Here is a 25,628-nt window from a genome sequence, read left to right as displayed (position 1 = left end):
GCTGGAGTCAGCGACAAACGTCCCATCAGCCATGGGCTCCGAAGTGCCCCCCAGCCCGAGGTCGTTCCCTGCCTCCCGAGATGGGTGACCACGCTGCCCCCAAAGCCCTCAGCAAAGCTGAGCCGAGCATCTCCGCTGCAGGGAGAAATGAGCCGGCCAGGCGGCCAGAAGCCGCATCCTGCTCCGTGGGACACAAGGGGCCACATCTAGCTTTGCCCTTCGCCACGTGCGCATGGGCACACCGAGATGGTGCCCCCCTAGCTGGGGAGCAGACGGCATGGTGCTTTGATGGAGAAGCTCTTGTTCCTTGATTCCAAACCCCCAGGCATGGGACAGCACTTCAAAGGCCTGGAAGGGCCGGTTAACGCCTATGCCGGGACAGACAGTTTCCAGAGAGGATCAGAGAGATCAAAAGCCTAGGACAGTGGGTGATGATTCTCCAGGGGAACTTATGTGACCTGGACTATCTGAAGCTGGCTGTAGCTCCAGATCCTGGGGGACGATTGGCCCCGCGGGGAACTGCTGAGATACCACAGGGCCTCCCTAAACTCTCCCGGAGAGGCTCCAGCCAGCTCAGACTGGGCAAAAAGGACTCCAAAGTGGAATCGAACTGAACCACACAGCTGCTATGTGCGCTACTCCAGCTCGGGGAGGGTGCTGATCCGGCCCGGTGGCCCACATGAACCAACCTGATAGAACACAGCCCCATCCCGGCACTGATTTGCCCCCTGCTGGCAGTTGGAGCAGAAAGGCCCAGGCACGATTGGCCACGGACGCTGAGTGCCCCTCACCCTCCAGCAAACCCAGGCTGATGCTCCTGGGGGAGAGGGATTGACACGGATGCCTTTAAAGCTAGCAGGTGCAAGAGCGTCATGCTCATGGCTCTTTCCTGGGCGGGTGGTGAATGGGGCAGCGTGGCTGCCATGTCACACTGTCTCACCGAGCTCCACCGTGGGAGGGCGAGAACGCCAGCCTCCTGCTCCCCAAGCACAGCCCCCTGCCACCTGAGCTGAAGCAACCTCTTGTCACGGAGTCCCCGGGCGATGCTCTGGAACTGTGCCCTATGAAGCCAGGCAGGACTCTGGGAAAGTCTCCTTTCTGTGAGCAGCCTGTCTGGAGGGCACACAGCTCACCCAGCTTCCACCTTCCTGGGCTCAGAGCATTCAGCATCCTCTGCCCCTCCGTGCGCTTCCCACAGCGAGTCCGCTCAGGCGGGGCTCCTGGGGAAGCCAGAGGGTCCTGCCCCCCAACTTCGCAGTCAGATGTGACTCTCAGCCAGCCAATAAAACAGAAGGTTTATTAGACGACAGGAACATGGTCTAAAACAGAGCTTGTAGGTGCAGAGAACAGGACCCCTCAGCTGGGTCCATTTTGGGGGGCAGTGAGCCAGACAACCACTTCTCCACTTCACTCCATGTCCCAGCCAGCCCCAAACTGAAACTCTCTCCAGCCCCCGCTCCTCTTGGCTTTGTCCCTTTCCCCGGGCCAGGAGGTCACCGGATTCCTTTGTTCTCCAACCCTTTAGCTCTCACCTTGCAGGGGGGAAGGGCCCAGGCCATCAGTTGCCAGGAAAAAGGGTGTCGGCCATTCTCTGTGTCCAGACCCCTGCACACACCTGCCCTCTAGGACTCTGCAATGATCATACACCTTTACCCCACCACCTAGACACTTAAGAACTGCATAGGGGAAACTGAGGCACTCCCACACTATTCAGAGGAAACATTAAGAACAGTCCCACTTCATCACATCTCTCCCTGCTTCGTGACCAAACTGAGTGGGGTCACTTTAGCCCGTGACCTGGGGAAGTTCGAAGCCACCAACGTTCCCATGGATGTCCCAGCATCTCTCCCATTCCTTGGTGGGAGTTACACAAGGCCCTTCCAGTTTCACGCCCTCCCTTAGGTCAGGGGTGGTTGATAGCACTCCCATGCCGCATGTGGGAAGGTTTATGCGGCCCGTGCCCTTTTGCCACCCCGAAACCCCCGGGGGTCAAACTGGGATTGGGTCTTCTCCCAGCGCTCCAGTCTGGAGGCCTGCAATTCAGGCTCTCTTGGTTAAAAGCCCCCATCTTGACCTGGGTCACATACTGTTCACTTACAGAACTAACATGGAGACACCCCTTTCTCAACAACCTTGTCTCCCCAACAAGCTGGCCAAACACAGCGACTTGGTTATCGGACTGTTTAACTTTCTGAAAAGCTTTCACTCCATCTGAGACCTTCTCAACGCTATCCACACTGGATCCTTCAACAGGAAAGTCAGTGGATCCATTCACAACGGAAAATTTCTGGCTGTTAGGAACTGAAACTTTCCTGATTAAATCACTTTCACACCCTTCAGTTGCAGTAAACTGCTTGCAAAGACTCCATGAGGATTCCTTTCCCTAGGGCTTTTCTATGCAACAATTCACCCCTCACAGAAATTCTGCCCTTACCCTCTTCACCTAGGGCTTGCTCTAGAGGAACACTGTCCTGAGCAACAACAGACTCTTTCTGGGTCTCCCTCACATCCAGAATCACCTCTGGCCCATCCAGCGGATTCCTACACAATCCCCTTTCGAGCAAACTTACAGACTTCCTAGATAAAAGGTTAGAAGCATTCTCCTTCCCTTTGCCACACACAAGTTCAGGAATCTTTTCCTTCTTGCGACAGGTTTCCACACCCTCCGTAGGTAACACAATCAAATCACCTTCCTGCTCTCCTTGTGCCCTGGCTAGGATCTCACCCTGATTAGACAGAGTTGCGACACCCTTTCCAACAACACACTAGCAACAGGCAAAATGCAAGCACCAGAATTGTCTGGGCTCTGGGATTTTACATAGACACTAACTGGATGAGACCTAGTTACAGGGCCATTCTCCCAAGCAGACACAAACTTAGGACCCTTCCCCTCCTGGGCTTTAGCTGAATCCTGAACCAACTCTGAGTCAACTACACGACCCTCAACCATCACAGGCTGAAAGGTCCCTTCTGTCTGCTCCACAGACAAAGAAGAGCCGGACACACTTTCTCCTTTCCCAGACACACAGCTTGGGACCTCTCTCCCCTTGTCCCAGCACACAAGGCTGTTCACAGACAACTGCTTGGAGACCGGGGTAGCTCCCTCCATAGGCAACTCAATACCCCTGACAGACACAGGCATGTTTCCTTCCCTGTCCCAATTCTCCACCCAGCTAACAGGTAAGGTCCAGGGACACTCCTCTTCCACTCTCCTCTCCTTCCCGCCCTGCTGACTAGACACAACCATCAGCTCACAAGGCTGCCTAGGCTTATCCAGTCTTTCTTTACCAAGCACCTTGCCACTCCCCACAGATCCCCTGCCCTGCCTGTGTCTCCCCCCACTCAGCTGGGGTCTCAGCTCCCCCCATGCTCAGCGCTGCCCTTGCTGTCCCAGTGGGGGTAGGCAGCGAGCTCCCTGCTTTCATCACTGCATCAGAGCCAGCATGAGCCCCCTCTCTGGTGTGCAAGGGGGTGGGGAGCATCTCTCTGTCCTACCCAGCCCCAGGGGTCTGGTTACAGGCAGGAAGGTAGCCTGAGCTGAGCAGCTCCTCCCCCCTGCCAGCCAGGTCATCTACATTTTCACTGACCATTTCCCTCTCCGCCGATTGGTTCCCTGGATTCAAATTCAAACCCTTGGCTGTTACAGGAGCAGGGCCTGGATCCTGTCCCAAAGAGACACAGTCACCCCACAACAGGGTCTCACAGCTGATATCCTGGAGAACCCCAACAACCAGCCAGCCCCACCCCTCCTGGGTCAGCACAGGGATCTGGGCCATAGGCAGGGCGAGGGGCTTCGTCCTTGGGACCTTCACCCAGCTCACACAGCCCCTCAGCTTCTGAGGCTGCTGTCACAGAGTCCCCGGGCGATGCTCTGGATCTGCTCCCCATGAAGCCGGTCAGGACTCTGGGGAAGTGAGCAGCCTGTCTTCAGGACCCACAGTTCACACGGCTTCCACCTTCCTGGGTCTGACCTCGGAGCATTCAGCCTCCTCTGCCCCTTTCTGCGCTTCCCACAGCGAGTCTGCTCAGGGTTGTTCTTCTCCAACCCTTTAGCTCTCACCTTGCAGGGTGAGATACTTCTAGATACTCTGCAATGATCATACACCCTTACCCCACCCCCTAGACACTTAAGAACTGCATAGGGGAAACTGAGGCACCCCCACACTATTCAGAGGAAACATTAAGAACAATCCCACTTCGTCACAGCTGCACCACCAGGGGCCTGGCAACTGATGGCCTGGGCCCTTCCCCCCTGTGAGGTGAGAGCTAAAGTGTTGGAGAACAAAGGAATCAGGGGTCCTCCTGGCCCGGGAAAGGGACAAAGCCCAGAGGAGGAGGGGGTGGGGGGAGCTTCAGTTTGAGGCTGGCTGGGGACATGGAGTGAAGGGAAGAAGTGGTTGTCTGGCTCACTGCCCCTCCCCAAAATGGACCCAGCTGAGGGGTCCCGTTCTCTGCACCTACAAGCTCTGTGTTAGACCATGTTCCTGTCGTCTAATAAACCTTCTGTTTTACTGTCTGGCTGAGAGTCACGTCTGACTGCAAAGTTGGGGTGCAGGACCCTCTGGCTTCCCCAGGAGCCCCGCCTGAGCAGACTCGCTGTGGGAAGCGCACGGAGGGGCAAAGGAGGCTGAATGCTCCGAGGTCAGACCCAGGAAGGTGGAAGCTGTGTGAGCTGTGTGCCCTCCAGACAGGCTGCTCACAGAAAGGCGACTTCCCCAGAGTCCTGCCTGGCTTCGTAGGGAGCAGTTCCAGAGCATCGCCCAGGGACTCCGTGACAGCCTGACAACAACAATTCTCTCTGTCCCAGGATCTCGCCACCCCAGGAATGTCTCCCCATTGACTATCACCTTCCGCTCCCACTGGAGGTCTGAGGGGCCTGACCCCAGGAAAGTCCACACAGACATATAGGTTGGGGTCAGGAGTGGGAGCCTGTCCCCCTCCCCACCCACCAGGCTGACGGAGTCTATGGCCTTGGGACCCAGCAAGGGAGCTAGACACGGGGGCTTTTCCGCAGGGTCCCCCTGGTTCAAATCTCCAGCCTGCTCAAAGGCAGTGGGGTGGCATCCACACACACACACACCCTCAACCAGGGGCAGCAATGTAGACTCGAGGTTCCCTGTGGAACTGGCCCCCCGGGGTCTATCCCCACTCACCCCTGGGAGGTCCCCTAGGCCTCTCCGCTCCCCCACCGCCAGTTCATGCTGCTGCTGCTTCTGCAGCTCTTTCTCGGGCTCTCGCTGTCTCTCACAGTCCTCTCGCTCCCTCGGACTCAGCTCCAATCCCATCCATCTCCGATCCCCGGATGGGGAACCCGATCGAGAAGACCCTTGTCTGGTTGGGGACAGGAGTCTTGGGGATGCCTGGCTCCCACTCCAGCTGCTCCCAGATCCTGCTATAGCCCCATTGGGGGTCAGGAATCTGTTCCTTAGAGCGGTCATCCTCCTCCAGCTGCACGATTAACTGTGCTTTGGTGAACTTTCCAATGCGCAACCCTCTCTTTCTGCACAGGGTTACAATGTCCTTCTTAAGGAGATGGTGACAGGCCATCACTCCGCTCTTCCCAAGTTGCTGTGGACTCACAGGCCTGTGTGCTCTCGGCTCCCCACGGTTTCCAGGGAGAACCCCTCGTGTGCCAGCCCTTCTCGAGGTCACCACCTCTTTGCCAGGGTCGAGCTGCAGACTCCTCTGCCCCTTGGACCGCTCGCTGCAATCCCCAGGGGAACCCTCTTACTGCAAAAGTCCTTCTCTCCCCTGGAGTGAGTGTGTGTTGGCGAGTCCCTGGCACTGCCCGCTGAGCTGCTCTGGGCTCCCTGACTAGCCTGGCTCGGGTCTCTGCTCTTGCCCGGCCCCCATGTTAAGCTGGTGAGGGGCAAGCTCTTTGGGACAGGGAGGAGCCAGTGAGGCTCCCCAGAGGGACCCAGCGTTTCCCAGAGTGCCAGGGCTGGGGTGTCTCAGCCAGCCCTTGGGCACACATTTCTTTACTGAGCTGGGTTACTCCAGCCCCCCCCCCCTGCACCCCCCCCCGCAGACTCCCTGGCCCAGCTGGAACGGTGCCGTGGTAAATGATTTCTCGGATCATGACACTGCCTGGGGCAGGGCCAGGCCAGCACTGGCCTCTGGCCAACAGTGAAATGAAAGGACACTTCTCAGCACCCAAAGGCCTCCAGGAGCCAGCCCTGCCCCCTGCTGACCCAGCCGGCCCCCGGCAAGTATAAATCTGGCTGGGCTCAGCGCTGGGCACTCACACCAGCGGCACCATGAAGCCAGGGACCATCCTCCTCCTTGTGGGGCTCCTGGCCCTCTGGACCGAGCTGCCGCCCACGGCTGGACAACGCAGGCCCCAGCCCCAGGGTGAGTGCAGACAGCAGCAGCCAGGCATGGCACCCTCTCCTAGCCCACTCCCCCTGGGACCCGTATGCCTGGCAGAGAAGCCAGGGACTGGCTCTGAGAGCTCGGGGCTGGACGTGGGTGAGCTCAGGGTAGGAGGTCAGGGGCTGGGCACCGGGAGCAGATGGAGGGGTGGGTGGGTAGGCACTGGTCTAAGGCAGCGCTATACCCTGGTGCATTGATCCTGAGTGTGGGGGCATGGCCCTGCTGCAGCTGAGCTGGGGTGCCGGGCATGCCAGCCTGGGACTCCAGGCAGAGATCACTGCCCTGCCCAGAGCTCACGCCTTCCAGGGGATGCTGGGGCTGAGTCTGACACTTCCCCGTCCTATGGCTCCCAGCACAGAGTCCAGCTCAGAGCTGGCCCGGGGCTGGGCCAGGGTCCCCAGGAGCAGCTGGGAGACAGGTCGGGTGATCGCGGCTGAGCTAGGGAATAGGGGGCAGGAACTATCAAGTGGGGTGGAGGGAAGTGTTGGCCATGCACTCGGGGCGCGGAGCCATGGATTCCACCTGCCAGCCCTGCGGGAAGCCATCGGCAATGCCGTGCTGTGGCAGGGGTCTCCCTAGGGCTGCACTGAGGCGGGGGAGCTTGGAACGCAAACCCTACCATCGGGAGCAGCTCTCCCGCCCTTCAGCAAGACTTCACTGACCGAGCCTCCGGTCCCGCCAGGCCCCGCTGGAGGGGTTTGTGAGCAGCCCCTTCCTGCCTAGGACAGCACTCAGGGGGAGGGCTAAGGAAGTGTGCTTCCCTACCTCCCTTGGGCTGGGGTTAGGGTCTGGCCTTTCTGTCAAAGGGGCAAGACATTGTGAGGCTCAGCGCTGCGGGCTCGAGCCAGGCCACACCCGGAAGCGTATCTGGCTCTGGGCAGGGCCCTCCATTCTCCCCACATCTCAGAGCCTCCCCTGCTGGGAGAGCAAAAGGAAAGGGCCAGAGATGGGGGCAAAAACTGAAACAAAAGAAGCCAAGGGCATCCCCCCTCCGCGCCCTCCAACGGGGACCAGGATAGAGAACCTGGAGCAGCTGAGAAATACTGTGGAACAGGAGAGAGGTCGCCTGGGGTCGCCTCCCTGGGAACAGTAGCAATTAGACAAGCCACAGCTTGTAATCATTTACCACTCTCCCTGCAGGGGGGGTTTCCACCAGCTAACCCCACTGCTCCTCGCAAGGGACCAGACTTGCCTACAGGGCCCCATCCCCCTAAATCCAGGGGTGCCCCCAGGGATGGCAAGACAGCTGGGCTGGCAATGGGCCCCATCCTCTCCAGGCCTGCAGAGCCCGAACAACCTCACTGTGTTGTCATGACGGCCCTGCAGTGGGGGGAGCCCCTGGCTGGAGCCCCGGTGGCAGGAGCGGGCAGGCTAGCCCCCTGCTTCCCGCATGGGCTCATGGGAGCTGGTGCTTTCCCAGTTGATAACATCTCACCGGGAGCACCATGCGGGCTAGGACTGGGTCTGCCCTCCCCACTTGCCCTGCTCATGCTACAGAGCAAAGGAGGAGATGGCATCCTGGCCAGGAAGCAGCCTGGTCCTGCAGTGACACCCCAGCCCCACGGGCGGAACATGAGCATCTGGGGAAACGTCACACGTAGATAGAGAGTCAGATTCTTTCCAGCTCCCAGGTATAAATGCCGAGACTCTGGACCGAATCCAAGCATGCAAGCAGGCTCCTTTCTCCAAGCTGGTGCCAGTGAGTTAATTCCCCCTCGGGCACTCTGGCTGGCTGGAGGCGGCTCCAACCAGAACAGGTCTTTTAGCAGTTAATCTCCCAGGAGTCACGGTGTGCAAACCTGCCAGTGACTCCGGTGAGGGTGAGATGGCACTCCCAGCTGGGAACAGACCCCTTCAACTCACAGGGCAGGAGAATGGAAAGGTCATTTGGTGTCTCTGGGTGCAGCCAATTCTCCATCGGTGCCACAGGGCAGCTCTAGAGAGTGAAGCCATTCTGTCCCGCGGGCCGTTAATCCATCTACCGGCACAGAGATCACAGAACGCAGGGGCCTCGCTCCAGCCTGCACTCTGGTTTACCTAAAAAGAAAAGGAGGACTTGTGGCACCTTAGAGACTAACCAATTTATTTGAGCATGAGCTTTCGTGAGCTACAGCTCACTTCATCGGACGCTCAAATAAATTGGTTAGTCTCTAAGGTGCCACAAGTACTCCTTTTCTTTTTGCGAATACAGACTAACACGGCTGTTACTCTGAAATCTGGTTTACCTGTTACCTTCTGCTGTGGAGCACATCTCTGGGCTCCCTGCCACCTTGGGCCTTCAGATGGCTTGTTATAAAGATCAGGGTGGTTTCGGGTTGCCATACCGCCAAGGCCAGCTAACCATCAACAGGTGCACGTACCCGGTGCCCCTTTGCTTTGGCCACAGGGCGTGTCATCAGCTGGGTCCTAAGCTGCTAACTGGGGGTGCCTCCCCTTACTGCCCTGGGCAGTTTCAGCTATCCCCAACCCAGTCCTTATCCCCATTAGCAGCCTGATACCTTGGACACATGCTCTGATTTCAGCACAGTGATCGCTGCCTGACATCTCCGGAACAGATGAACCAACAACTAAAGTACACCTTACTTACAAGGTGTGACGAAGTCGGACTGTTCTTAATGTTTCCTCTGAATACTGTAGGGGTGCCTCAGTTTCCCTTATGCATTTCTTAAGTCTCTAGGTGGTGGGATAAGGGAGTACAATTGTTGCAGAGCAAAGGGCCAGGGTACATAAATGGCGGACACCCTGTTTCCTGGCAACTGATGGCCTGGGCCTTCCCCCCTGCAAGGTGAGAGCTAAAGAGTTGGAGAACAAAGGAATCCGGTGACCTCCTGGCCTGGAAAGGGACAAAGCCAGAGAAGGAGGAGGGGGTGGAGAGAGTTTCAGTTTGGGGCTGGCTGGGGACATGGAGTGAAGGGCAGACGCGGTTGTCTGGCTCACTGCCCCCCAAAATGGACCCGGCTGAGGGGTCCTGTTCTCTGTACCTACAAGCTCTGTTTTAGTCTGTGTTCCTGTCATCTAATAAACCTCTGTTTTACTGGCTGGCTGAGAGTCACGTCTGACTGCGGAGTTGGGGTGCAGGACCCTCTGGCTTCCCAAGGAGCCCACCTGGGCAGACTCGCTGCGGGAAGCGTACGGCGGGGCAGAGAATGCTGAATGCTTCGAGGTCAGACCAGGAAGGCAGAAGCCGTGTGAGCTTCTTGCCCTGCAGACAGTCTGCTCCCAGAGAGGAGACCTCATCCGAGTCCTGCTTGGTTTCGTAGGGAGCAGTTGCAGAGCATCGCCCGGGGACTCCGTGACAAGTGGTGGCAGCGGTGGCATGTACTGCACCCTGTGGACGGCGATTCCTGCAATAAGTGTCTGGGGAGCAGTAAAACAAAGGAGGATTGACGAGGACCAGGCGTGCTGAAGGCTCAGAGAGGAGCATTTTCGGGGGGCGGTTAACCCCTGGGAGTGTGTGACCAGCGAGGACTGTGCAGTAATGGGATCCCCCTGGGGACTGTGGTGAGCAGTCTCAGGGGCGGAGGAGCCTGCGGCTTGGCCCTGGGAGAGAGAAGGACTTTTGCAGTAACAGGGTTCCCCTGGGGATTGCAGTGAGTGGTCCCAGGGGCGGAGGAGTCTGCAGCTCGACCCTGGCGAAGACGGGGTGACCTCGAGAACTAGGGGTTCTCCCTGGAAACCGTGGGGAGCTGAGAGCACACAGGCCTGTGAGTCCACAACAACTTGGGAAGAGCGGAGTGATGGCCTGTCACCGTCTCCTTAAGAAGGACACTGTAACCCTGTGCAGAAAGAGAGGGTGGGTTGAGCATTGGAAAGTTCACCAAAGCACAGTTAATCGTGCAGCTGGAGGAGGATAACCGCTCCAAGGAACAGATTCCTGACCCTAATGGGGCTATAGCAGGATCTGGGAGCAGCTGGAGTGGGAGCCAGGCACCCCCAAAACTCCTGTCCCCGACCAGACGAGGATCTTCACGATCGGGTTCCCCATCGGGGGATCGGAGACAGATGGGATTGGAGCTGAGCCCGAAGGAGCGAGAGGACTGTGGGAGACAGTGAGAGCCCGAGAAAGAGCTGCAGAAGCAGCAGCAGCATGAACTGGCGGTGGGGGAGCGGAGAGGCCTAGGGGACCCCCCAGGGGTGAGTGGGGATAGACCCTGGGGGGCCAGTTCCGCAGGGAACCTCGAGACTAAATTGCTGCCCCTGGTTAAGGAGGGGCGGGATGTGGATGCCACCCCACTGCCTTTGAGCAGGCTGGAGATTTGAACCAGGGGGACCCTGCGGAAAAGCCCCCGTGTCTAGCTCCCTTGCTGGGTCCCAAGGCCATAGACTCCGTCAGCCTGGTGGGTGGGGAGGGGGACAGGCTCCCACTCCTGACCCCAACCTATATGTCTGTGTGGACTTTCCTGGGGCAGGCCCCTCAGACCTCCAGTGGGAGCGGAAGGTGATGGTCAATGGGGAGACATTCCTGGGGTGGCGAGATCCTGGGACAGAGAGAACTGTTGTCTGGCCCCGTGTGGTGCAGCCTCAGAGGCTGAGGGGCTGTGTGAGCTGGGTGAGGGTCCCAGGGACGAAGCCCCTCGCCCTGCCTATGGCCCAGATCCCTGTGCTGACCCAGGAGGGGTGGGGCTGGCTGGTTGTTGGGGTTCTCCAGGATATCAGCTGTGAGACCCTGTTGTGGGGTGACTGTGTCTCTTTGGGACAGGATCCAGGCCCAGCTCCAGTAACAGCCAAGGGTTTGAATTTGAACCCAGGGGAACCAATCGGCGGAGAGGGAAATGGTCAGTGAGAATGCAGATGACCTGGCTGGCAGGGGGAAGGAGCTGCTCAGCTCAGGCTACCTGCCTGCCTGTAACCAGACCCCTGGGGCTGGGTGAGACAGAGAGATGCTCCCCAACCCCCTGCACACCGGAGAGGGGGCTCCCGCTGGCTCTGATGCTGTGAGGAGAGCAGAGAGCTCGCTGCCTACCCCCACGGGGACAGCAAGGGCAGCGCTGAGTACGGGGGGAGCTGAGACCCCAGCTGAAGGGGGGACCCACAGGCAGGGCAGGACGGCTGCCAACCAGGTTTGCTGGTCCAGAGGTGCTGCTGGGAACTGATCCCACGGCAGGGAAGGGGGCTCTGGACATAGTGGGGCCCCTCAGCAAGGCGGCCGGGTCAGGGAAGAAATGCATCCTGGTGGTGATGGATTTTGCCAACCGCTACCTAGGGGTGGGGGATCTGCCCTCCGCCGAGGCAGACACGCTGCTGACCATCTTCAGCAGAGAGGGGGTCCCCAGCAAGGTCCTTACAGACCAGGGGTCAAATTTCATGTCAGTCCGATTCCGAGGCTTGTGGGAGAAATGTGGGGTCTGGCCTTGGACCTCTGCATATCATCCTCAGTCCAACGGGCTGGTGAAGAGGGTCAGAAATTGGCCTGTTGTCCAGACCAAGAAACAGGTCCAGACCTTTATCTGGATGGCGGGGTATGACTGGGACTATCCCCCACTTTAGCTCATAGCTACTCCCATCACTGAGCTATGTAAGAAGGAGAAGCCAGGCAAGCTGGTCTGGACTGAGCAGTGCCAGAGGGCTCTCTGCGGTGAAGGAGGCTCTAATCAGGGCCTGGTAAATCTGGTAAACCTGGACAGTGCCAAGCCCTTTTCAGTGTCACCGACGCCTCAGACGCAGGGCTGGGCACGGTGCTGATGCCGGTTGATGCGAAGGGGGGGGAGACACCCCATTGGGTGCCCAAGCAAGAAGCTGCTGCCCGGGAGCAGAACTACGTGGCCATAAAGAAGAAATGCCTGGCCATGGGGCAGGCCCTTAAAAAGCTGCAGCCGAATCTATTGGGGCGGCACTTTGCAGTGTATCCTGACCCCTCTGCCCCGACGTGGCTGCATCCAATGAAAGGGGATGATGCCGAGCAGTGGGAGACAGAGACACCTGGTCAGAGGGCGGCTAAGGTCAAGATGGGGGCTCTTAATCAACACAGCCCAAATCACAGCCCTCCATAGAATCATAGAATCATAGAATATCAGGGTTGGAAGGGACCTCAGGAGGTCATCTAGTCCAACCCCCTGCTCAAAAGCAGGACCCATCCCCAATTAAATCATCCCAGCCAGGGCTTTGTCAAGCCTGACCTTAAAAACTTCTAAGGAAGGAGATTCCACCACCTCCCTAGGCAACACATTCCAGTGTTTCACCACCCTCCTAGTGAAAAAGTTTTTCCTAATATCCAACCTAAACCTCCCCCACTGCAACTTGAGACCATTACTCCTTGTCCTGTCCTCTTCCACCACTGAGAACAGTCTAGAACCATCCTCTCTGGAACCACCTCTCAGGTAGTTGAAAGCAGCTATCAAATCCCCCCTCATTCTTCTCTTCTGCAGACTAAACAATCCCAGTTCCCTCAGCCTCTCCTCATAAGTCATGTGTTCCAGACCCCTAATCATTTTTGTTGCCCTTCGCTGGACTCTTTCCAATTTATCCACATCCTTCTTGTAGTGTGGGGCCCAAAACTGGACACAGTACTCCAGATGAGGCCTCACCAATGTCGAATAGAGGGGGACGATCACGTCCCTCGATCTGCTCGCTCTGCCCCTACTTATACATCCCAAAATGCCATTGGCCTTCTTGGCAACAAGGGCACACTGCTGACTCATATCCAGCTTCTCGTCCACTGTCACCCCTAGGTCCTTTTCCGCAGAACTGCTGCCTAGCCATTCGGTCCCTAGTCTGTAGCTGTGCATTGGGATCTTCCGTCCTAAGTGCAGGACCCTGCACTTATCCTTATTGAACCTCATCAGATTTCTTTTGGCCCAATCCTCCAATTTGTCTAGGTCCCTCTGTATCCTATCCCTGCCCTCCAGCATGTCTACCACTCCTCCCAGTTTAGTATCATCCGCAAATTTGCTGAGAGTGCAATCCACACCATCCTCCAGATCATTTATGGAGATATTGAACAAAACCGGACCCAGGACCGACCCCTGGGGCACTCCACTTGACACCGGCTGCCAACTAGACATGGAGCCATTGATCACTACCCGTTGAGCCCGACAATCTAGCCAACTTTCTACCCACCTGATAGTGCATTCATCCAGCCCATACTTCCTTAACTTGCTGACAAGAATACTGTGGGAGACCGTGTCAAAAGCTTTGCTAAAGTCAAGAAACAACACATCCACTGCTTTCCCTTCATCCACAGAACCAGTAATCTCATCATAGAAGGCAATTAGATTAGTCAGGCATGACCTTCCCTTGGTGAATCCATGCTGACTGTTCCTGATCACTTTCCTCTCATGTAAGTGCTTCAGGATTGATTCCTTGAAGACCTGCTCCATGATTTTTCCGGGGATTGAAGTGAGGCTGACTGGCCTGTAGTTCCCAGGATCCTCCTTCTTCCCTTTTTAAAGATTGGCACTACATTAGCTTTTTTCCAGTCATCCGGGACTTCCCCCGTTCGCCACGAGTTTTCAAAGATAAAGGCCAATGGCTCTGCAATCACAGCCGCCAATTCCTTCAGCACTCTCGGATGCAACTCGTCCAGCCCCATGGACTTGTGCACATCCAGCTTTTCTAAATAGTCCCTAACCACCTCTTTCTCCACAGAGGGCTGGCCATCTATTCCCCATGTTGTGATGCCCAGCGCAGCAGTCTGGGAGCTGACCTTGTTAGTGAAAACAGAGGCAAAAAAAGCATTGAGTACATTAGCTTTTTCCACATCCTCTGTCACTAGGTTGCCTCCCTCATTCATTAAGGGGCCCACACTTTCCTTGGCTTTCTTCTTGTTGCCAACATACCTGAAGAAACCTTTCTTGTTACTCTTGACATCTCTCGCTAGCTGCAGCTCCAGGTGCGATTTGGCCCTTCTAATTTCATTCCTACATGCCCGAGCAATATTTTTATACTCTTCCCTGGTCATATGTCCAACCTTCCACTTCTTGTAAGCTTCTTTTTTATGCTTAAGATCCGCTAGGATTTCACCTTTAAGCCAAGCTGGTCGCCTGCCATATTTACTATTCTTTCGACACATCTGGATGGTTTGTCCCTGTAACCTCAACAGGGATTCCTTGAAATACAGCCAGCTCTCCTGGACTTCTTTCCCCTTCATGTTAGTCCCCCAGGGGATCCTACCCATCCGTTCCCTGAGGGAGTCGAAGTCTGCTTTCCTGAAGTCCAGGGTCCGTATCCTGCTGCTTACCTTTCTTCCCTGTGTCAGGATCCTGAACTCAACCAACTCATGGTCACTGCCTCCCAGATTCCCATCCACTTTTGCTTCCCCTACTAATTCTTCCCGGTTTGTGAGCAGCAGGTCAAGAAAAGCTCCCTCCCTAGTTGGCTCCAGACTGGAGCGCTAGGAGAAGACCTGATCCCAGTTTGAACCCCAGGGGTTTTGGGGTGGAAAAAGGGCCCGGGCCGCATAAACCTTCCCACATGCCGCCAGCAAGTGCCATCAAGCACACCCAACCCAAGGAAGGGCGTAAAACTGGAAGGGCCTGGTGTAACTCCCACCAAGGAATGGGAGAGATGCTGGGGCATCCATGGGAACGTTGGTGGCTTCGAACTTCCCCAGGTCACCAGCTAAAGTGACCCCGCTAAGTTTGGTCTCGAAGGGGGGACAGATGGACGAAGTGGGACTGTTCTGAATGTTTCGTCTGAATACTGTAAGGGTGCCCCAGTTTCCCCAAGGCATTTCTTAAGTCTCTAGGTGGTGGGATAAGGGGGTGTAATTGTTGCAGAGCAAAGGGCCAGCGTACATAAATGGCCGACACTCTGTCTCCTCGCAACTGATGGCCTGGCCCTTCCCCCCTGCAAGGTGAGAGCTAAAGGGTTGGAGAACAAAGGAATCTGGTGAGGTCCTGGCCCGGGAAAGGGACAAAGCCCAGAGGAGGAGGGGCTGGAAGGGGAGTCAGTTTGGGCTGGCTGGGGATGAGGAGTGAAGTGCAGACATGCTTGTCTGGCTCACTGCCTCCCAAAATGGACCCAGCTGAGGGGTTGTGATGCAGTAGGGAGCGGGGTGGTGTGATGCAGCAGGGAGGGGGAGTGGTGACCTGGGAAAGTGGCAGGGGAGTTTCACTGAGGATGAAAGAAAAGGAGTACTTGTGGCACCTTAGAGACTAACCAATTTATTTGAGCATGAGCTTTCGTGAGCTACAGCTCACTTCGAAGTGAGCTGTAGCTCACGAAAGCTCATGCTCAAATAAATTGGTTAGTCTCTAAGGTGCCACAAGTACTCCTTTTCTTTTTGCGAATACAGACTAACACTGATGTTACTCTGTTACTCTGAAACCTGTCACTGAGGATGGGATACCTGAGAGCCTGTAACCTGAGCCGGAGGGGGGGGCAGGATGGGGAAGGTAGCACCTCTGCCCAGGAAACTGGACAAAGGCTGCAGGAGAGAACCTGCTGGAGGGGTTTTGGTTTCAGTTTTGGGCTGGATGTGGAAAGCAGGGGAACCCCAGGGCTGGGGTCTAAGCTCCCTGCCCCCCAGAAGGAGTTGACTGAGGGGTCCTGGTTGTACCCACAAGCTCTGTTTTAGACTGTGTTCCTATTGTCCAATAAACCTGTTTTACTGGCTGGCTGAGAGTCTCAGTGGATCCCAGGAAGAGGGGTGCAGGGCCCAGACTCGCCCACACTCTGTGCCAACTGGTGGCAGAGGTGGGATCTACTGCACCCCGTGGACGGCGCTTCCTGCAGTAAGTGACTGGGGAACAGTAAAATGAAGGGGGATTGACGGGGACCAGGCGTGCTGAAGATTCAGAGAGAGACGGTTTCAGGGGGCGGTTAACCCCTGGGAGTGTGTGATCAGAGAGAAGGACTTTTGCAGTAACAGGGTCCCCCGGGGGATTGCAGCGAGCGGTCCCAGGGGCGGAGGAGTCTGCAGCTCGACCCTGGCAAAGAGTTGGTGACCTCAAGAAGGACTGGCACACAAGGGGTTTTCCCTGGAAACCGTGGAAAGCTGCCCACGCCTGCAAGTGGCCAGCAGGGAGATGTACGCTAAACGCCTTAAGAGCGACCTGGTGGAGCTGTGCAGGCAGAGGGGGCTGCACATCGGGAAGTTCACCAAGGAACAGCTGATTGCCCAGTTGGAAGAGAGGGATCGCTTGGATGACCTGATCCCTGTCCCTGAGGGAAGCCGCCCAGCGGACGCAGCGTGGGCCCTGGGGCCTGACCCGGCTGGGAGGGGTCATACTGCTGCCGAGGACATCCCGAGACCCTTCCTACCTAGGCATGGGGGAGGGGTTGAGTCTACCGGATTCTTGCCATTTGAACTGTTATATGGCAGAAGGGTGAGGGGCCCCCTGGACCTGATGAGAGACGAGTGGGAGGGGAAGGCCACTCCCGATGGAGAGTCAGTGGTGGAGTATGTCCTGATCTTCTGAGAGAGACTTGCTGAACTCATGGGCCTGGCCAGGGAGAATCTGGCCAGAGCCCAGAAGAAGCAGAAGGTCTGGTATGACCGCACGGCGCGGGCCCGTGCCTACGCCACCGGGGATCCGGTGATGGTTCTCATCCCCGTGAGAAAGAACAAACTACAGGCCGCCTGGGAGGGCCCTTTCAAGGTCGTCAAGTAGCTCAATGAGGTAAACTATGTGGTGGAGCTGTCGAACCGGGCGCACCACAGCCGGGTGTACCATGTGAATATGATGAAGCCATATTATGCCAGGGGGAATGCGGTGTTGGCCGTGTGTGGACAGTGGGAAGAGCAGGGAGATGACCCTTTAGCAGATCTATTCCCTGGGACCAGAGCTGGTTCCCCCCTGGAAACAATTCCCCTCTCGGATCAGCTAACCCCTGCCCAGCAAGCTGAGGTCAGGGAGGTGCTGCATCCGTACCGACAGCTGTTTTCCAACCAGCCTGGACTCACTAATCTGACTGTCCACCGGGTGCAGACAGGGTCGCACCCACCGATAAGATGCTCCCCCTTCCGAGTCACAGGGAAAATTGCTCAGGACCTGGAAAGAGAGGTCAGGGACATGCTGGCTTTGGGGGTGATCCAGCCATCTGCCAGCCCTTGGGCCTTGCTGGTGGTGCTGGTCCCCAAAAAGGGCAGGTTGATCCGGTTCTGTGTGAACTATCGGAATCTTTCAATGCCATCACTGTATCGGATGCCTACCCCATGCCCAGGCCTGATGAGCTCCTACACAAATTGGGAGGAGCTCGCTACCTTACCACCATGGATCTTACAAAGGGCTACTGGCAAGTGCCGCTGGATGCAGATGCCAGGCTGAAATCTGCCTTTATCACCCCTCTGGGGCTCTACGAGTTCCTGACCCTGCCTTTCGGCCTCAAGGGAGCGCCGGTCACCTTCCAGTACGTGGTGGACCAGCTACTGAGGGGGATGGAGAGATTTGCTGTGGCATATATTGATGACATCTGTGTCTTTAGCCAGACCTGGGAGGACCATGTGTCCCAGGTTAGGCAAGTGCTAGACTGACTCCAAGGGGCTGGGCTGACTGTAAAAGCGGAGAAGTGCAAGGTGGGGATGGCTGAAGTATCTTACCTGGGCCATCGGGCGGGGAGCGGCCGCCTAAAGCCGGAACCAGCTAAGGTGGAGGTGATCAGAGACTGGCCCACTCCCCACATCAGAAAGCAGGTTTCGACTTTATTGGGTTGGCAGGATACTATTGAAGGTTTGTGCCCCACTTTAGTGCCATAGCCGGCCTCATCAATGAGCTATGCAAGAAGGGGAAGCCAGACAAGGTGGTCTGGACCGAGCAGTGCCAGGTGGCTTTCCGGGTGCTGAAGGAGGCTCTGGTCAGTGGCCCAGTTCTGGCAAACCCAGACTTTGACAAGCCCTTTATGGTGTTCACCGACGCCTCAGACACAGGACTGGGCAGGAGGATGAAAAGGGGGAGAGACACCCCATCATGTACCTGAGCAAGAAGTTGCTACCCCGGGAGCAACACTACGCGGCCATCGAGAAGGAGTGCCTGGCCATGGTGTGGGCCCTCAAGAAACTAGAGCCCTATCTCTTCGGGCGACACTTCACCGTGTACACCGACCACTCTCCCCTGACCTGGCTGCACCAGATGAAAGGAGCCAACGCCAAATTCCTGAGGTGGAGTCTGCTCCTGCAGGATTACGACATGGACGTGGTCCACGTGAAGGGAAGTGCCAACCTGATAGCGGATGTGCTGTCCCGGAGAGGGGGCCCCGAACTTTCCCAGGTCACTGGTCAGAGTGACCCTGCTCAGTTCAGTCTCGAAGGGGGGAGAGATGGGACGCAGCAGGGAGGGGGGAGTGTTGATCTGGGAATGTGGCAGGGGAGTTTCAATGGGAGACCTGTTTCAGAGGAACAGCCGTGTTAGTCTGTATTCGCAAAAAGAAAAGGAGGACTTGTGGCACCTTAGAGACTAACCAATTTATTTGAGCATGAGCTTTCGTGAGCTACAGCTCACTTCATCAGATGTTTACCGTGGAAACTGCAGCAGACTTTATATACACACAGAAATCATGAAACAATACCTCCTCCCACCCCACTGTCCTGCTGGTAATAGCTTATCTAAAGTGATCAACAGGTGGGCCATTTCCAGCACAAATCCAGGTTTTCTCACCCTCCACCCCCCCACACAAATTCACTCTCCTGCTGGTGCTAGCCCATCCAAAGTGACAACTCTTTACATAATCAAGTCGGGCTATTTCCTGCATAGATCAAGGTTTTCTCACATCCCCCCCACCCCCATACACACACAAACTCACTCTCCTGCTGGTAATAGCTCATCTAAACTGACCATTCTCCAGGTTTAAATCCAAGTTAAACCAGAACATCTGGGGGGGGGGGTAGGAAAAAACAAGAGGAAACAGGCTACCTTGCATAATGACTTAGCCACTCCCAGTCTCTATTTAAGCCTAAATTAATAGTATCCAATTTGCAAATGAATTCCAATTCAGCAGTTTCTCGCTGGAGTCTGGATTTGAAGTTTTTTTGTTTTAAGATAGCGACCTTCATGTCTGTGATTGCGTGACCAGAGAGATTGAAGTGTTCTCCGACTGGTTTATGAATGTTATAATTCTTGACATCTGATTTGTGTCCATTTATTCTTTTACGTAGAGACTGTCCAGTTTGACCAATGTACATGGCAGAGGGGCATTGCTGGCACATGATGGCATAGATCACATTGGTGGATGTGCAGGTGAACGAGCCTCTGATAGTGTGGCTGATGTTATTAGGCCCTGTGATGGTGTCCCCTGAATAGATATGTGGGCACAATTGGCAACGGGCTTTGTTGCAAGGATAAGTTCCTGGGTTAGTGGTTCTGTTGTGTGGTATGTGGTTGTTGGTGAGTATTTGCTTCAGGTTGCGGGGCTGTCTGTAGGCAAGGACAGGCCTGTCTCCCAAGACTTGTGAGAGTGTTGGGTCATCCTTTAGGATAGGTTGTAGATCCTTAATAATGCGTTGGAGGGGTTTTAGTTGGGGGCTGAAGGTGACGGCTAGTGGCGTTCTGTTATTTTCTTTGTTAGGCCTGTCCTGTAGTAGGTAACTTCTGGGAACTCTTCTGGCTCTATCAATCTGTTTCTTTACTTCTGCAGGTGGGTATTGTAGTTGTAAGAAAGCTTGACAGAGATCTTGTAGGTGTTTGTCTCTGTCTGAGGGGTTGGAGCAAATGCGGTTGTATCGCAGAGCTTGGCTGTAGACGATGGATCGTGTGGTGTGGTCAGGGTGAAAGCTGGAGGCATGCAGGTAGGAATAGCGGTCAGTAGGTTTACGGTATAGGGTGGTGTTTATGTGGCCATTGTTTATTAGCACTGTAGTGTCCAGGAAGTGGATCTCTTGTGTGGACTGGACCAGGCTGAGGTTGGTGGTGGGATGGAAATTGTTGAAATCATGGTGGAATTCCTCAAGGGCTTCTTTTCCATGGGTCCAGATGATGAAGATGTCATCAATATAGCGCAAGTAGAGTAGGGGCTTTAGGGGACGAGAGCTGAGGAAGCGTTGTTCTAAATCAGCCATAAAAATGTTGGCATACTGTGGGGCCATGCGGGTACCCATAGCAGTGCCGCTGATCTGAAGGTATACATTGTCCCCAAATGTGAAATAGTTATGGGTAAGGACAAAGTCACAAAGTTCAGCCACCAGGTTAGCCGTGACATTATCGGGGATAGTGTTCTTGACGGCTTGTAGTCCATCTTTGTGTGGAATGTTGGTGTAGAGGGCTTCTACATGAGAGCCTGTAACCTGAGCCGGGAGGGGGTGGGGGAGGTAACACCTCTGCCCGGGAATGTGAACAGAGGCTGCAGAAGGGAGCCTGCTGGGGGGGTTTAGTTTCAGTTTGTTGCTGGGTGGAGGAACACAGGGAACCCCAGGGCTGGGGTCTAAGCTCCCTGTCCCTCAGAAGGACTTGACTGAGGGGTCCTGGTTGAACCCACAAGCTCTGTTTTAGACCGTGTTCCTATTGTCCAACAAACCTTCCGTTTTACTGGCTGGCTGAGAGTCACCATGATTCCCAGGAAGAGGGGTGCAGGGCCTGGACTCCCCCACACTCTGTGACAGGGGCCCTGTTCTCTGTACCTACAAGCTCTGTGTTAGACCATGTTCCTGTCGTCTAATAAACCTCTGTTTTACTGGCTGGCTGAGAGTCACCTCTGACTGCGGAGTTGGGTGCAGGACCCTCTGGCTTCCCCAAGACCCCACCTGGGCGGACTCGCTGTGGGAAGCGCACGGAGGGGCAGAGGAGGCTGAATGCTCCGAGGTCAGACCCAGGAAGGTGGAAGCTGTGTGAGCTGTGTGTCCTGAAGACAGGCTGCTCCCAGAGAGGAGACCTCACCAGGGTCCTGCCTGGCTTCGTAGGGAGCCGTTCCAGAGCATTGCCCGGGACCCTGTGACACAAGGGGAACAGAGGGGAAGCCCAGAACAGGAAGGGGAGGATGGATTTGCTGTGGGTACATCAGTACCATCAGACAACGCCCCAGCAGCACTGCTCTCAGGCTGGCTGTGCCTGGAGTTATGAGTCCAGGTTACTCCACTCTCCTGGGCTCCGTAAGGTGGAAGATCCCACGTATCTGGACGAGGCATTGCAGGCCTGAGGGTGCTCGAGTGCGGTGAGGTGATGAGGGGCCGATTCGCCCAGGGCGAACCTCTCTGTAACAGCAACAGGCGTTACTCACAGGGACATTACCCTCCTTGGTGCCTCTGCTCTGCTGTGAAGCGTGGGTGCTGATGTCCAGCACATGTGCCCCATCGGGTACCATGGCTGACCATGCAGATCACTGTTGTCTCCTTGTTTCCTTGTGCTCTCCCCTTGCGCCACCCGTTGTCTCCTGTCTCATACGGAGGCGGTCAGCTCTTTGGGGCAGGGCCTGGCCTGTTCTGTGTTTGAACAGCACCGGACACCCTGGGGCTCCCGGGCGCTATGGTAACAGAAATAGCAGCGAGGCTGGGTCTCTGACTGCCTCCAGAGCGAGGAAAAGCCTCCAGGCCAGAGTCCTTCTGAGCCGAAGGGAGGAGAAGAGCCAGGACGCAATCCACCACGCCAGGCAAACCGGTAAAGACGACCTGTCGGTAGCTGACAGGACTCACCCCTCCGGGCCGGCCAAGGGGAGGGAGGCAGTTTAGCGGATGCTGGCCAGTAGCTAGAACACGGGCTGCTCCCAACAGCCAAGGGGAAGCAGAGGGGCCAATTTCTCTCTCTTTAGAGCTCAGCCGTCAGTACGGTTCCAAGTGCTTCTTGAGCAGACAGCTGTGTCCCGCGGGCTGAGCTGGGCAGAGGGCAATTGGCTCCGATCCCCTTGGAGACACTTTGAGGTTCTGCTGTTGATCTCCCAAGCCCTTAGCACCGAGGCCATGGGCCTCGCAGGGCCAGCTTGGACTCTCTCCTGCCAAGGCAGATGGGACAGCGGGTTCTCCTTCGCAAGGGGAAGTCTGATTAGGGCTAGGGATGCAGCCCCCTTGCTCAGCGGGGCTCTCTGTGGCTGTCTTCAGCCCTCCCGAAGCCAACTCTCCCAAGCCCATCTAACAGGCCTGAGTCAGCCATGGGGAGGGGTTTGATGCTGGCAACTTGTAACTGGTCAGTTCCTGTGTCCCATGTGTGGGCAGCACACGGGGACCTTGGCAGGCGGGCAGCCAAACAATGGATTTCCTGGCTGCGGTGGAAGAGGAAACACCATTTAGCATGTTGCCTGGTATTATCTGATATCTGTATGGTCAGAGCACCTCGGAGCCCCTATCATGGGCCACAGCCCCGCGGCGCTAGGCGCTGTACAAACAGAACACAAGCTGCTCCCTGCCACAAGAACTGACAACCTGCCTGCCTGCCACTCCTGGGGATTGTCTCAGGTCACCTTAGGCTCCCCCAGATGCCACAGGGTGATGTCCATGTACCTACACCAGTCCCTCTGGTGGAAACGGGCCCCCCGCCATCCTCCCCAGCATGGGGATGTGGAGAGCCCTCCAGGAGCTGCTGTGCTCCAGTCCAACCCCAGGTGCTGTTGTGCCTGGAGGGGGACGTGAACGGGCACCACTTGGCTAGTTCAGAGAGAGCCCTTGCTTCAGCTGCACCAGTAGAACCAGAGTCTGCTCCAAGCTAGAGAAACCGGAGCACCGTCCACGCAGCTCTCTAGCAAGGCTATTGAGTGACAACAGCACCCAGCCAATAGAAACCAAAGCTAGAAGCATTACGTCGTCCAAGGTAACTGTCATTGGCTGCTGTGGGGTACGAGGGCTGGACAGTGTTACCCTATTGCAGGCGTAAAGCCGTCGGGATCTGCATGATGCAGCTGAATGGTGCTGAGGCGTCGCTCTTCCCCACGGCCCAAGTCCTGGTGTAAGGACCTCACCGTTGCCTGGTGTTGACGCTTGCTCCAGACATCAGACAAAGACATGCAATCTGTGCGCCTCAGCGCCGCAATCAGCTACCCCAGCTGGGCATGTAGGTCTCTGGCCTGTGCATGACCTCGCTGGGACTGTGTGTAGATCAGATACTCAATTGCACACCTAGGTAATCTGGGAGCATGCCTCCGCTGGCATGCTCCCCACACATGGATCACCACTTGGCTGCTGCCCCTCCCCATGGGGCCATGGGGAAGGATTTATGGGGTTCATCCCTGCTTTGTCCTCCCCTTCCCTCTGCTCTGACGGAGTCCTGGTACGGTGCAGGTTATGTGAAAGCGCCCTCTCCTCACCCTCTCCTGCGGTGCTTCTGGGTGTCAACCCTGGCTTTGTTATTCCATAAACGCTCCCTCACTCCCCGAGCAGTGTGTGCGAGAGCAAACAGCCCACTGATTTACAGCTGCTCCACACCTTGCCTCATTGTTGACTCTGGACTTTAAATTACTTGGCAGTATGCACAGGGACAGTGCTGCCAAACTCCGTGTGACCTCAGAGCCTCGAGAGCTCGCCCAGAGCCTAGACGTGTGCCCAAAGCCTGTGCCATGTCCCTGTGACACGGACACGTCTGCCTGCAGCAGATGCTGCTTCCGTGTCCAATGTTGCCTGGAGCAAGTCAGTCTCTGGCTGTGCCTCAGTTTCCCCACCTGAGACATGGGGTTAAGAAGACATGGACATTCACCTGCCACGCTCCATAACATGGGGTGACAACACCCTCCCTTCCCTCTTGAGAGCACTGAAAAGCTGAATTCATTCAGGTCTGTGAAAGGACGCTGCTTCTGGGTGGCCACAGGGATGGGCGCAGCGGCTGCTACTCCCAGCCCAGTGCTCACAGGCTTTTGGTTCAGACAAACTGCCCCACTTCCCCTGAGCTGGGACAGCGGGAGCTGCGCTGAGCTCTTGGCGGGTGAGTCCATCACCGTGCTCTCCGAGGGCCTGCGATCATGTCAGCTCTCTTGCGCCCCGTCACACCTTTAGCTCGTACAGGTTTTGCAGTCTCAGCCGCAGAGCGGATTCCTCCTGTCCCCTCCCAAACAGGAGGCGGGAGTGTTGCTAGCACAGTGGCAGCTGCTTTCCACCCCGGAGGCTGCACAGTGGAGCTGTGGGGGAGTGATTTCCGCAAGCCGTCGGGGGTCAGTGCACCCCTGCCACAACCCAACCAGGGAAGCGTCAGTGCAGGGGGGCGTTTCTAAGGGGGTTGCTAAGGGATCAGGTCTAGGCCCCACGCCATTCAACAGTGTCCTCAGTTACCTCCCTTCATGGAGAGAAACTCCCAGGTATTGCAGGGGAAAGGCAGGACAGGAGCCAGTGGCTGGAAGCTAGACCCGGACTCGTTCCAGTCAGGCGGAAGGCACAAACTGTTAACAGTGCAGGATCAGCCACTGGACCAAACTCCCCCGGGAAATGTGAAGTCTCCTTCTCTTGATGCTTCCAATGCAGGCTGGAGCCTTTCTGGGAGGTGCTTTAGTCAAACACAGGTGATTGGGCTCAGTACCGGAGGGCCAGGAGAAATTCTGTGGCCTGTGAGCTACAGGAGGCCAGACTGGATGATCTAAGGGTCTCTTTTTGTCTTAAGTTCTGTGACTCGATGAAACCACAGTCCTTGGGTTTCTGTGTCCAACCTGCTGCAGTTTGGGGGGACCCAGGCTGCTCCCACTGCCCCAGCTCTCAGACACTGAGCCATCTGTCCCGATGGGCCACGAGGGCACAGCTATTCGGAGCCACGCTCGGCGACGCACGGAGCATGTTCAGCCTGTGATTCTCCCGCTCACCAGGATGCAGCAGCCCCTGAGATGTGTCACCCACAGAAACACCCCTGGGGGAGCTGCAAACCCCAGCTGCTCCCAGGAAACCTGCATGAGAAGCAAGTTCTTGAATCGCCCTGGCCTCCACCTGTCTGGGGCCGGCGGTGGCCACAGGGGGCTGCCCAGGAGCTGCAGCAACTTGCTGTCAGCCTGCCCACTGTGTACAGAAGATGCTGGGTCCCTTCCGAGCTCTCACTTCCTGGTTCGCAGGCGGGCCAGAGCAGATACCTGATACCCGCGGATTGTGCAATGGAATGAAGAGGGAGCGCGACTCTCCCCTTCCCTATAAATCACCTGGGAACCAGTCCCCTCCCTCCCTGGCTGCAGCCCCACCTGTGGGAAAGCTTAAAGCCCAGCCTGGGTCGGTCTGGACAGTCGGAGCTGGCTCCCCACAGCACCATGGTGAAGTCCAGCAGCATGGTCCTCCTCGTGGGGCTCTTGGCTCTCTGGGCCGAGCTGTCGTCTGCATCTGGCCACAACGTTACAAGTGAGTAGGAACGCCACGCCCCAGCCCATGTCCCCGCCGAGGGCACCGGTCCTATGTACGCAGCGCTTTGGCTGGAGGGCCCCCGGGGGGGGAGGGGGTCTGGTGCATCAAGAGCCAGGATGGAGCCAGGACCTGGCCCCACACGCTCTAGCTTGCGGGTGCT

General features: G+C 56.6%; 1 protein-coding gene across 2 annotated transcripts in view; it reads left to right on the top strand.

The window, feature by feature from the left end:
* The first annotated feature begins 6,133 nt into the window (after positions 1-6,133).
* Positions 6,134-25,628, top strand: part of LOC140897322 (WAP four-disulfide core domain protein 2-like) — a 33,424-nt gene continuing 13,929 nt past the window's right edge. Inside the window, exon 1 of one of the 2 annotated variants that reach the window (XM_073309800.1) lies at positions 6,134-6,351. In XM_073309800.1, coding sequence (XP_073165901.1) covers positions 6,258-6,351 — 94 coding nt within the window. In that variant the 5' untranslated portion in view covers positions 6,134-6,257. Of the gene's footprint in view, positions 6,352-25,207; positions 25,466-25,628 lie in introns of those variants that run through there. The other variant, XM_073309801.1, reaches the window with a different exon arrangement.

This window comes from Lepidochelys kempii, chromosome 13, assembly GCF_965140265.1.
Source record: "Lepidochelys kempii isolate rLepKem1 chromosome 13, rLepKem1.hap2, whole genome shotgun sequence".
In the NCBI taxonomy this organism is placed as follows: Eukaryota; Metazoa; Chordata; order Testudines; family Cheloniidae; genus Lepidochelys; species Lepidochelys kempii.
This window is presented reverse-complemented; position numbering and strand designations above follow the sequence as displayed.